Here is a 13,823-nt window from a genome sequence, read left to right as displayed (position 1 = left end):
GACTGAACCAGTGCGTGTGTTTATTACCGGCATAATGCCTCTCCCAAGGTTTAATTGTATGTATATATATGTATATATATATATATATATATATGTATGTGTGTATATATATATATATATATATATATATATATATATATATACATATATATATATATATATATGTATGTATATATATATAATAAATGAGTATATGCATATATACGTACATACGTCTACCTGTATATATAGATGCATATCTGGATACAGGACATTGTAAACAAAGCGTAGACAAAATGATATATATGTATGTATGTGTGTGTGTGCTTATGTGTGAATATACATACGGATAACTAGCTAGATAGATTTGTACATGTATATGTGTTTACATATATACTCACTCGTTGATTGATAAGGAGGGAAAGAGAGAGAAATTTAAATAAGTTTGTGTGCTTTGGGACGTGACTTGAGTTCTAACGTTCTTTGCATCTACGGTCTTCTCTCCTCAATGTTGCTGGCACTCCGTCGTGAAATTAACGTGCAAGTGGCTGAGCACTCCACAGACACGTGTACCCTTAACGTAGTTCTCGGGGATATTCAGTGTGACAAGGCTGACCGTTTGAATTACAGGCACAACAGAAACAGGAAGTAAGAGTGAGAGAAAGTTGTGGTGAAAATAGTACAGCTGGAGCTTCGTGGAGCTTTAAGTATTTTCGCTCAATAAACACTCACAACGCCCGGTCTGGGAATCGAAACTGCGATCCTATGACCGTGAGACCGCTGCCCTAACCACTAGACCATTGCGCCTCCACTCTCCTCAATGAAGCACTAGCAACAGAATAATTTAAGATAGATAGAGTTATCAGCCTTGAGCTGAGTGTGCTCTTCAATTCTAGCAGAGGGTTTATTACCAATGGCAAACAACGATGGCTTATGTTGACAGCTTCGGCCTCCTCTATCGGCAAAGTGTCGAGGTGTTTTCTTCTGCTCGGGACACTTTAGCAATTCTTGGAGTATACTACGGCGCTAAAAAAGTATTTGGTTTCACATACACGATATTGCGTTCGTGTAATTGCCATGTGTTGAGTAAAGTACAACAGTCAGACTTTAAGAAGCTCTATGGCAAATGGGCAGGTAAGTTTATGTTTTTCAATTAACGTTATTACTCGGTGCAATTTAATTGCGTTTGTTTGTCTCATATATACGTAAACCCTCTTGAATTTTGTGAATTTATGCAGATCTAAATTATTACCGATCAGTTTAACCAAGAGATGTAATTTTTTTCCACCTGTTTTTTTTTAGACCGCTCGCTTTAGCAGAAGCTCGATTTTGAAACCGTGTTAGCGAAGTTTGTCAAGATACTTTTTTCCGAAAAGGAATAGTTTCTATACGAACCCCCCCCCCCCAGCAAAACAAAAACAAAACTGACCCCTCCCTAAAATGTCAACATTTATGTTTTGCTCGATTTATTATATGTGAATTAAAGTAATAAAGTTTTGTTTGCTGGAAACACTGGATCGCTCAAGACGAAACATTACATTTTTATATGCGTTAGAACTTATGAAATGTGATAGTTTTCCAATGACCTTGACCCCACCGCAACTTAGTTTTGAGCTAGGCAAGAAGCGGAGTTTGTTTCCTTTATTTGTATTATTTTCCTGTCCCCTCACACTCATACAAACTATATTATCAAAGAAATAAATATACTACTCATTATTTTTGTTATACTCTATGTTATTAGAATAAATGTCACTTGATATGCTCTTGTAGTTTTTCCCGTTAAAGAAAATGTGACATTGTTCTATACTGCGAGTCCCGTCTTTTTTTTTTTAAAGTTTTAATGTGTTTAATCTATTGAATGAAAAGATTACCTTTAATAGAATTAGTCATTAGAATACTATAAAGGAAATCCTGTTGGGATGAATAAATTTAGAATTAGTCAACACATCAACTTTTTAGTTTCGTTTTCCGTAAACATTAATTATATTTCAGTTTAGTAACTTAGGTGGTTATATCGATCATAGTAATTGTGACAGGTACTTTATATTAACGATCTCTGGGGGATGAAAGGCGAAGTCAACCCTGGTGAAAATCGAACTCAAAACATTAATGATACATAACGAAATCTCGAAAAGTACTTCACTCAAGGAGGTGGGGGTCAGAAAATTTGTGGGTTTTTAAAAAATATTTTAAATGAGTTCAGATCTTGAAGTTGTATTGCCTTCTTCCTTGTGGAAGTCGATAAAATAAAGCACCAGTCAGGAACGTGAAGCTTTGTACTTATATTAACATTCAATATTCTAAATGGTAAGGTCGTCCTTCTCATCAACACTCTTAAAAAAAAGAAACTCGTCGGGAGGGGCTCGGTCATTGCACTGTAGCCACTTTGTGACACATACTCAAAAGGGTTTTTTAGTCAAACATATTCACCCTTGGTATTCTTTGACATTAAGGGGCACAACATTGGTTTTTTTTTTTTACTGCTAAAGACAAACACATGGGTTTCGAAGTCTCTATTCCTCTGTGCGTGCGTGTGTGTGTGTATATCGGTTAATGCTTCTATAATTTGATATTACGTTAACAGAAATTTATTTACAGTTTCACTTCATCAAGTATCCATGTTTTGGGCACCCAAATTTACAATTAATTACTAATTGCACCGTTAATACTTAAATGACTTGTATAATGTTGGACTAATTTATCAACGTGTTGGACTCAACAGATTTGAAACATCTTTTCGCGCAATTATTTCGTGAGTTTCAATTACGAGATGAACTCGTTCTTATATCGTCAAGAGTTTTGAATGTTTTCTTTTTGTTCCCTATGGATTAATGTCCGTGAGGGGAAAAAACTGTCCTGTTGAGCGTAACTTGGATTCGTTTGTTTGTTGTTCTACTTGTCATTTTGTCATTGGAATACCTTTATACGTAGTTCTGCTCGGTCAGGTCTAATTCAGGACTAAACAACATCGATGATTAAGGATTGAAACATCCATGTCATAGGTCTGCTCAACTAGAGATGTCCCATAAAAAATACGTGAGATCTAGAGACTATGTATTGTGATTCTTACTCAGTTTGTGGCTGTGCCGTGAAGTCAGTGTGAGTGGAGGACCCATTGGTACAGAAAAGGGTGAACTATTAACAGATAACGTATGTGTGGCAGATGTTATCTGGGGTATGTCTGTGTCGGCATAACTACAGGGTTTTACCCCCTCTGTGTCTAGGGGTTACAAGATGGCAAGAGGTAAGATCTGAAATGAGGGAATCTTCAGATGACAACCAAAGCAGAAGTTATTGTTGTTGTTTAAGGTCCAGACTAGCCTTGTTCAAAGGTGTGCTTCATTATACATGTGCAATGAATGATGGGTGTGAATTAACCCTTTAGCATTAAAACCGACCATATCTAGCTAAAACATTCTACCTGTTTTTTGCTCAAACTGGTCAGGTTTGGCCTCTCATGCCTTATCCTCCAAGGCGGCGAGCTGGCAGAAACGTTAGCGAACTGGGCGAAATGCTTAGCGGTATTTCATCTGCCTTAAGCGGTATTTCATCGACTTAATACCTTTGTCTGTCCTTGTTTGTCCCCTCTGTGTTTAGCCCCTTGTGGGCAATAAAGAAATAAGAATCGTTAGCACGCCGGACAAAATGCTTAGCGGCATTTCGACCGTACTAATTTTTCTTTATTACTCATTTTACTAAAAAAAAAAAAATAAATAAAGGCGGCGAGCTGGCTGAATCGTTAGCACGCCGGGCGAAATGCTTAGCGGTATTTCGTCTGCCGCTACGTTCTGAGTTCAAATTCCGCCGAGGTCGACTTTGCCTTTCATCCTTTCGGGGTCGATTAAATAAGTACCAGTTACGCATTGGGGTCGATGTAATCGACTTAATCCCTTTGTCTGTCTTGGTTTGTCCCCTCTATGTTTAGCCTCTTGTGGGCAATAAATAAATAATACCTTATCCTTCAATGTCATTCTAAAACTAAACAATCACATCATCGAAATCTTGGGGCTGTGAGATATTGTATGATTAATGCAAAACAATGTCAATAAACAAGCATTGCTTTTGGCAGGGTTATTTGAATGCCTGAAGGGTTAAAGCATTCTTGCTGTTTTTTCCTTGGTGCTCAGATAACACTGGTAAACTATGGTACTTGCATGCCTGTTGCTAAGGGGGTGCACTGGATGGCACTGCCCCCCTCACCATTCAATGGTGCACCCTCAAATTTATAGTGATGCACTTATTTCGAAACTCCTCTTTAGCATTATTACAAATTAGTGTCCACCCAGAAAATTCTTAAGCACCACCAGGCACCAAAGCCTGGTGTTGGGCCTGGCCACTCAGCTATAACATGGCATCAGAATGTGGTTATTGTTCAGCGTTTACTGTTACATGAGTGGAGGCGCAATGGCCCAGTGGTTAGGGCAGCGGACTCGCGGTCATAGGATCGTGGTTTCGATTTCCAGACCGGGTGTTGTGAGTGTTTATTGATCGAAAACACCTAAAGCTCCACGAGGCTCCGGTAGGGGATGGTGGCGAACCCTGCTGTACTCTTCCACCACAACTTTCTCTCACTCTTTCTTCCTGTTTCTGTTGTGCCTGTAATTCAAAGGGTCAGCCTTGTCACACTGTGTCACGCTGAATATCCCCGAGAACTACGTTAAGGGTACACGTGTCTGTGGAGTGTTCAGTCACTTGCACGTTAATTTCACGAGCAGGCTGTTCCGTTGATCGGATCAACTGGAACCCTCGACGTCGTAAGCGATGGAGTGCCAACACTGTTACATGTTATGTTTCTGTGCTTTTATCTTTCCTTCTTTTCTGGGTTCTTGCTAAATAAAGCTGTTTCCATGTTTAATTTATTTGACATGGACAGAAAATATGGTGGAAACTTTTACCAGATATGTTGCTTGCATCATCAATTATTGAAGGCAGATTACTTAAAGAAGCTGGAAAGATTAGAATTTCCCAAATCTATAAAAGATTTGGTGCCAATTTATGTTGTCAAACCCGAAAGAAGAATGAAAAGCAATGTCAATTCTGATGCATACAGATCTGGAACAGCAGCATTTCATCTGTCTTTACGTTCTGAGTTCAAATCCCGCCACGCTTGACTTTGCCTTTCATCCTTTCGGGGTCAATGAAATAAGTACCAGTTGAACAATGGGGCTGATGTAACTGACTTATCCCCTCCCTCAGAATTGCTGGCCTTGTGCTAAAATTTGAAATTATTATTATTCTGGTTAAAGGCAACCACCTGTCAGAATCGTTAGCATACTGACAAAATGCTTGACCGCATTTTGTCTGTCTTTATGGCCTGAGTTGAAATTTTGATGAGGTTGATTTTACCTTTCATCTATTCAGGGTTAATAAAATAAGTACCAGTTGAATACTGGGGTCGATGTAATTGACTCATTCCCTCCCCCAAACTTGCTAGCCTTGTGCCTGAATTTGAAACTATTATTACACAGGTTTCTCCTCACTATGACTAATTTGTTTCCAAAGGTGGTGAGCTGGCAGAATCGTTAGCACGCTGAGCAAAATGCATAGTGGTATTTCGCCTGTCGCTATGTTCTGAGTTCAAATTCCGCCGAGGTCAATTTTGCCTTTCATCCTTTCGGGGTCGATGTAGTCAACTATCCCCCTCCCCCAAATTTCAGGCCCTTGTGTCTATAGTAGAAAGGGTTATTAATTTGTTTCTTTATATTTGTATCTTACAGTTGTTACTGGAAGCAGTGAGGGCATTGGGAAAGCCTATGCCCACGAACTGGCCAGTCGGGGAATGAATCTCATTCTGGTCAGTAAAGGTGACACGCTACTGAAGAAAACTGCTGAAAGTATAGGTAAGTCGAATGTGATTGTAGCTGGTTTCTCTTATGTATGTATGGTTGAGTGATGGTGTTATTGTCGTTATTCCTGTTGGTCAACACTGATTGAATCCACCTATGATCAAAGCCACTCTGTCCATAACCATCCTTTTAATGGGTACACTCACAGACAGAATTCAGTGTTGCAAGAGGTTGACTCAACCAAAATGAAATATATTATTAATCTCTACTATGGTATTGAGTGTACTTTCAACAGTCAACTAACAATTTTATATATATATATGTATATATATATATATATATATATATATACATAACGTGAGAGAGTTAGGGGTTGGGGGTACAACCCACTAAGGGATAGTATCTATCCAGTATACTGCTGGGAGGGTACCCAATTATTGCTATACTAGGTGCAATCAATGGGAGCGGGTAAAAGTGGAGGTTTTACCCAAAATTTGTGTAACAAATATATATATATATATATTTCTATATATATATATATATATATATATATACATGAAGGTGCATGGCTCAGTGGTTAGAGCGTCGAGCTTACGATTGTGAGGTTGTGAGTTCGAATCCCGGACCGGGCTGTGTGTTGTGTTCTTGAGCAAGACACTTTATTTCACGTTGCTCCAGTTCACTCAGCTGTAGAAATGAGTTGCGACGTCACAGGTGCCAAGCTGTATCGGCCCCTTTGCCTTTCCCTTGGATAACACTGGTGGCGTGGAGAGGGGAGGCTGATATGCATGGGCGACTGCTGGTTTTCCATAAAACAACCATGCCCGGTCTTGTGCCTGGGAGAGTAACTTTCTAGGTACAATCCCATGGTCAGTCATGACCGAAGGGGGTCTAAGCATATATATATATATATATATATATATATATATATATATATATATATATACACACAATATATATATATATATATATATATATATATATATATATATATATATATACACACAATATATATATATATATATATATATATATATATACACACACACACACACACACACACACACATATATACATGCATATATATAAGAAAAGAGACGACAAAGTAATAAACAATTATCTTATGAACTTCATTAGCTTTCAATTGTTTCCATTATAAGAAGCAGTGGACTCCTAGTTGAGTGTCTGGGACCTTATGGCTTCATTGGAACTTTGAATATGAAGTGCTTCATATTCAAGGCTCTGATGAAGCTATAAGGTGTTACTCAGGCACTCAACTCTGATGAATCCACAGCATCTTGTAGCAGAAACAGCTGTAAGCTAATAAAGTTCATAAGATAATTGTTTATTCCTTTATCAACTCATTTTGTTATATGTATATTTTATACACACACATATACATGTAGTGGAGGCGCAATGGCCCAGTGGTTAGGGCAGCAAACTCGCGGTCATAGGATCGTGGTTTCGATTCCCAGACTGGGCGTTGTGAGTGTTTATTGAGCGAAAACACCTAAAAGCTCCACGAGGCTCCGGCAGGGGATTGTGGCGAACCCTGCTGTACTCTTTCACCACAACTTTCTCTCACTCTTACTTCCTGTTTCTGTTGTGCCTGTATTTCAAAGGGACTAGCTTTGTCACACTCTGTGTCACGCTGAATATCCCCCGAGAACTACGTTAAGGGTACACTTGTCTGTGGAGTGCTCAGCCACTTGCACGTTAATTTCACGAGCAGGCTGTTCCGTTGATCGGATCAACTGGAACCCTCGACGTCGTAAGCGACGGAGTGCCAACAACAACATATACATGTACACACACACATGCATGAACATTGTATGTGTGTGCATGAAGGTGTGTTTATTAAACAGGTCAAATGCCTCCTTTCCTCCCATCAGTCGTGAAGGTTCTGAAAAAAAGGGGATGATCACTACCCTTCCTCTTCAGACCAAATCCTAAAGAGTAACAGAACCCAGCCCTTAATTCTAAATATTATTTTATTATTATATCAGTAGATAACCTGTTCTATCTAACATATTATCTACTAGTGTCATCTTAATTAACTGGTTATCTTAATCATTCAATTCTTGTTTATATTTCATTTTTACAGCACATCAATTCGGTGTTGAAGTCATTCCAATTGTTGTAGACTTTTCTGCTAACAGAGAAATTTATCATAAAATTTGGTCACAGATAAAGGATAAAGAAATAGGAATTCTAAGTAAGTGCTAATACCTCATATTATATTCTTGTGCAATTTTTTTTTAAAAAAGAATGTTTTATATTGAATTCTGGTGGGAGAGGGTACATTGTTAAAATAAGTAGAACAATGGTTACAAAATGGTTTGTGTTGTTTGTGATATTTAGTTATGTTTATTTATGGGGTTGATAGAATTAAGTTTAATCAGATACTGGTGTAGCTGTGATTGAGTGTACCTATATGCCTCTTAGAAAATTTGTGGCCTGTTAGAAATATATGTTAAAATCTGAATTTTTTTCCTAATGTCGTCCATGTGTGTGTGTTTGTGTGAATGTATTATATATATATATATATATACACACACACACACATAGGTATATATATAGAACAAGTAGAAAGATAAATTTTATTCAACACATAGATACTGAACAGTATAGATATAAAGGATAAAATCCTTTTTTTTTATCTATACTGTTCAGTATGTATGCGTTGAATAAAATTTATCTTTCTACTTGTTCTACCATACATTTCAGCGCTTTGAAAAACAAACTTGTTTGTTTACATGCGGCGTAATAAATATATATGTACTTGTGTGTGTGTGTATGTATATGTGTGTAAATATGTAGATATATATGTGTGTGTGTGTGTATATATATATATATTTATGTATAGATTGTCTGTGTATACATGTATGTGTGTATATTTGTATATATATATGTGTGTGTGTGTGTATATATGTATTATCATTATCCTTTAACATCCATTTTCCATGTTGGCATATTTATTTATCTATTTATTTATTAGAATTTGGAATAAGAGAAATTGACTGTAGTGTACAAGAGAGAACACTGTTCTGCTACAGACATGTGATGCATAAGAAGGGTAACTATTGGGTAAAGAAGTGCCAAGTTATCCAGGTGGAAGGAGGCAGCAGGAAAGGAACACCAAGAAAGACATAAGGATGTGGTGACAGTTGATCTTAGGATGCTCAAGACCTCAGGTGAAATGAAAACTGGAGATGCTTTGCTCCATCTAGAAACTACAGGAGTTACTTAGAGGTACTGCAAGCTCCTCTTTCTGAATTAGGAAGAAGAAAACCTTGCACAAACACTTATTGTATACACTTTGTACCTGCCTGTACAGCACCCACAATCTGTGTCTGTTCACTTGTCACCCATAACTTATGTCTGTCTTGTTAACACCTGCAGCAAATGACCAGTCTGTTGAGTCAACACCTGCAGCAAATGACCAGTCTGTTGAGTCAACACCTGCAGCAAATGACCAGTCTGTTGAGTCAACACCTGCAGCAATACCAGTCTGTTGAGTCAACACCTGCAGCAAATATCTGTCTGTTGAGTCACATCCTACAACCAATGTCTGTCTGTGGAGTCACTACCTATAGCCAATAACTACCTGTTGAGTCACTACACTACCACAGCCAAGATATCTGTTGAGTCACTACTTACAACCAATAACTGTCTGTCTAGTGAACACCTAGAGCTAATGTCTGTCTGTCCAGTCACTAGCTACAGCCAGTAAATGCATAGCTGATCAAAAGCCATGTTTATTACTTTGCACTATGTCTTTAGTTTATTTAGCAATGGGAGCAGTACTAGTTTAAATTAGCATTCTGTATAGCATACTTAACCCAGTATATACTATGTTCTGTGTTGCTAATATCAAAATCTTGCCTGCCAGATAATTGCAACACCAGTGATTTATTAATCACTGTTTTTCTATATCAATGTAGGTTAAATTTGTCTTAGCATGTAGGGCTAGTGGATGCTTACTAATAATGATGCAATTTCACCACTGCTGCTAGACACTAGTGTCTTTTAGCACTATACATCTATAAGAGATGCTTTTTAGACAAATGCCACAGTTTCCAGGCTTTCTACAGTACATCTGCATTAAGTATAATACACAGACTGCTAATTTGAACTAATACTGCTTTCATCGCTAATGACAAATTAGTTGATTTATCTATATGTTTATTTATTTATCAAATTTTTTCAGTCAATAATGTTGGAGTTATGTACCATTATCCACAGTTATTTCTTGAGGTCCCTGAGGAGGTGAGTTCTCTGTTTGAATTTCACATTGGTCTGTTTTATATTGAGCTTCAAACTGGAGTGTAAAATTATTCTAAATGATAAGCTGAAGAGAGGGGCATTGAATGTGGAGTGGTTCAGTTGATGGAAACATAGGCATAGCCATCGCTCACAACCATGTGTTGGAAGTGGAGGGGTGGATGTTGTTCAGTCTCAACCCAGATCTATAATTAAAGGTGTTATGATTATGACCATTCCATCTTTCCTTCAGATGTACTGTATCTAAGATCTCTTTATTTAAAGGGTCCTTCACTTTTTTTAACGTTGGTTGGATGAAATTTGAAGGAAATTTAGCTACTATTTCTAGTAGGTCAAGTGACTATATAGAACAGTCATGGGATTTTCTGAATGGCATGCCTAATGAAAAAAATTACCTTGAATTTTTTTAGTAGTGCAACCTGTCTGTTGATCAGCCATGTCTCGTGCAGCCCAATTTTCATTGAAAGATTGCCCATGCCTGATATAAAAGCTTCCCCATTGGCTGAAATAACTCTTTAAGTTTCCCTGTAGACATGCAATGCAAGAGAAATACATTTAAAGTATGCCTTCGTTATAATTCTATTGGAGTTTAACATTGTTTTTATCATTTTGTTTTGTTACAGAGACTCTGGCAACTTATTAATGTCAATATCTCAGCCACAACTATGGTAAGTGTTCAACTGACTTGCTTAACTCTTTAGCATTTGGGCCCAAACCATCCCAGATATTCTAACAGTTATATGCTCAAACTGGCTCAGATATTCTACCAATTATATGTTCAAACTAGCCCAGATATTCTCCCAGGTATATGTTCAAACTGGCCCAGTATTCTCCCAAGTATATGTTCAAACTGGCCCAGATATTCTCCCAGTTATATGTTCAAACTGGCCCAGATATTCTCCCAGTTATATGTTCAAACTGGCCCAGATATTCTACCAGTTATATGTTCAAACTAGCCCAGATATTCTACCAGTTATATGTTCAAACTAGCCCAGATATTCTACCAATTATATGTTCAAACTAGCCCAGATATTCTACCAGTTATATGTTCAAACTAGCCCAGATATTCTACCAGTTATATGTTCAAACTAGCCCAGATATTCTACCAGTTATATGTTCAAACTAGCCCAGATATTCTACCAATTATATGTTCAAACTAGCCCAGATATTCTACCAGTTATATGTTCAAACTAGCCCAGATATTCTACCAATTATATGTTCAAACTGGCCCAGATATTCTACCAGTTATATGTTCAAACTAGCCCAGATATTCTACCAGTTATATGTTCAAACTAGCCCAGATATTCTACCAATTATATGTTCAAACTAGCCCAGATATTCTACCAGTTATATGTTCAAACCGGCTCAAATCTTCTACCTATCATATGTTCACACTGGTCAGATCCAGCCTCTCACACCTACTCTACAATATCATTTTAAAAATATACAATGACATTTTCAAAATCTCAAAGCTGCAAGATAATGCACAATTAATTCAAAACAATGTGAATAAATAAGCCTTACATTTGACAGAGTAATCGGAATTCTAAAGGGCTAACTCATAAATGCTCTTGTTACATATTTGTGGTTATTCATATCTAGTCACATTGCATCAGTTGTCACACATTTGGTCACATTTGTCTAATCACAGTACTTCTCTACTTATGTTTAGTCACATGTATTTGATACATCTTTAGTCACATTAGTTCTGTAGCCAAAACACTTCTGTGATCATGCATATTTAGTCATACTATTTCTATAGTCATATGTGTCCAGTCATAGACACATTATTTATGACACATGTTTAGTGATGTTACTTCTCTCACATATGTTTGGTGAGAAGTTTTTGTAATTTTTTATGTCTGATGATATTACTTTTGCACATATGTTTGGTGATATATATATATATATATATATATTTGTGTGTGTGTGTGTGTATTTATATATGTATATATGGATGTAAATGATTGTGTGTATGTATGTTTATTTATGTATGATGTGTGTGTGTGTGTCTTCGTGTTCGCCCGCCACCGCTGGTTAACAACTGGTGTAGCTATGCTTATGTCCCTGTAACTTAGCAGTTTGGCAAAAGAGATGACTAGAATAAGTATACACACACAGGTTCTAACCAGAGAAATGATGAGTTTGTACTAGTGACAGTAATTATATATATATATATATATATATATATATATATATATATAATATGATATATTTTCTTTTCAGATGACGCATATGATACTGCCACAGATGGTCGCCAGGTAAGTTTATCTTATACAAAACAACCCTATCGGGCTAGAATAATAAGCATTTAGGAAGAAGACTTAATTGAAATGTAATTTGGAATAAGAAGTAATGCATATATAAACTCCCAGTGGATCAGCCCAGTTACAAACGAACAGCTAACTCTTAGAGTGGCTGGGAGTTGGTGTCTGAGTTCACGGATGAGGGCCCAATATTTACAACCTTTATCTTTATATATATTCTATGTTTGATTCGATCAGTGTTTCACACCGTTCTATGTAGTCGATTGACATAATTCCTGCATTATTCTGCAAGCGCCCCAATTCATTTGCACCACGGTGTTCTCTTTCTATTTTGCTGTCGTCACATTATCACGGTGTCAACCAGCTTCTCAGATGTTGTTATTTACACCTTTACACCACAGATGTAAAGGTGTAACTCACATTGTTTTAGCTTTTGAATGCGGCCTGTTGCCTTGCTAGTTAAGCAGGCAGGCCAATATTTACCTTGAATGGACTACCCAGCCATTGCAGGGTTACTCATTTACAGCTGAGTGGACTGAACCAACATTAAATGAAGTGTTTTGCTCAAGAATACCAGTTTGGTATTCAAAACCATGATCTCACTCATGTGAGTGCAATACCTAATGACTTGGCCATGCACTTTCTGTTATAATTCCATGCTTATCTAGAATGCTTAGGCAGAGGAGATACCTTAGAGCAACGTTTCTCAACCACGATTCCCAGCAAAAGGTTCCTAGGGGTTCCGTGAGAAAGTGTGAGATAAGCTAATGCTAATTTCATGATCATAATATTACTATACATGCACATTATATGTGCATATGCATACATTATATATAATATAATTATATATATGATATTTACCATGTGAACTATGATGAGAAAAATATGAGAAAGATATGATATATAATTTTTTTTGTGCAGGGGTTCTTTGAGACATGTAATTTATTTTAAGGGTTACACAAGGGTAAAAAGGTTCAGAAACACTGCTTGAGAGAAAAAAACAACTAAAGAAGAATCAGACTACTGAATCAGGTTATGGAGAGAGCATTACAGTACAATTGATCCATGACAAAGCGGGCCTTGATAAGATGCAGTTTGGGTTTGTGCCTAGCAGAAGTACCATGAATGCAATCTTCCTTTGAGGCAATCACAGGAGAAATACTTGGCTAAGAGTAAACCACTATTCTTGGCACCTGTTGACTTGGAGAAGGTGTTTCGCTGGGTACCATATTGGGTGATTTGGTGGTTACTAATGAAATTAGGTTTAGATAAATGACTTGTGAGAGCTTTATGCAGGCTATGTAGAAAGATGCAGTAAGGTAAAAGTCAATAATGATTTCAATGATGAATTTGATGTGAGGGTGTGAGCCTATCACTTTCACCTCCACCGTCAACACCACCATAATTAATGCCACATCATTATTTCACCACCACCTCCACCGTCGCTGCCACCACTATTATTGGGTAAAATACTTACTGGTATTTCGTTCATTTTTATGTTCCGAGT

General features: G+C 37.2%; 1 protein-coding gene across 1 annotated transcript in view; it reads left to right on the top strand.

The window, feature by feature from the left end:
• The first annotated feature begins 815 nt into the window (after nt 1–815).
• LOC106882216 (inactive hydroxysteroid dehydrogenase-like protein 1) overlaps nt 816–13,823 on the top strand; it is a 15,848-nt gene continuing 2,840 nt past the window's right edge. Inside the window, exons 1-6 of the mRNA XM_089340760.1 lie at nt 816–1,113; nt 5,697–5,819; nt 7,870–7,980; nt 9,976–10,034; nt 10,673–10,717; nt 12,276–12,310. Coding sequence (XP_089196886.1) covers nt 906–1,113; nt 5,697–5,819; nt 7,870–7,980; nt 9,976–10,034; nt 10,673–10,717; nt 12,276–12,310 — 581 coding nt within the window. The 5' untranslated portion in view covers nt 816–905. The remainder of the gene's footprint in view (nt 1,114–5,696; nt 5,820–7,869; nt 7,981–9,975; nt 10,035–10,672; nt 10,718–12,275; nt 12,311–13,823) is intronic.

This window comes from Octopus bimaculoides, chromosome 24 (assembly GCF_046866305.1).
Source record: "Octopus bimaculoides isolate indiv1 chromosome 24, ASM4686630v1, whole genome shotgun sequence".
Taxonomy (NCBI): Eukaryota; Metazoa; Mollusca; class Cephalopoda; order Octopoda; family Octopodidae; genus Octopus; species Octopus bimaculoides.
This window is presented reverse-complemented; position numbering and strand designations above follow the sequence as displayed.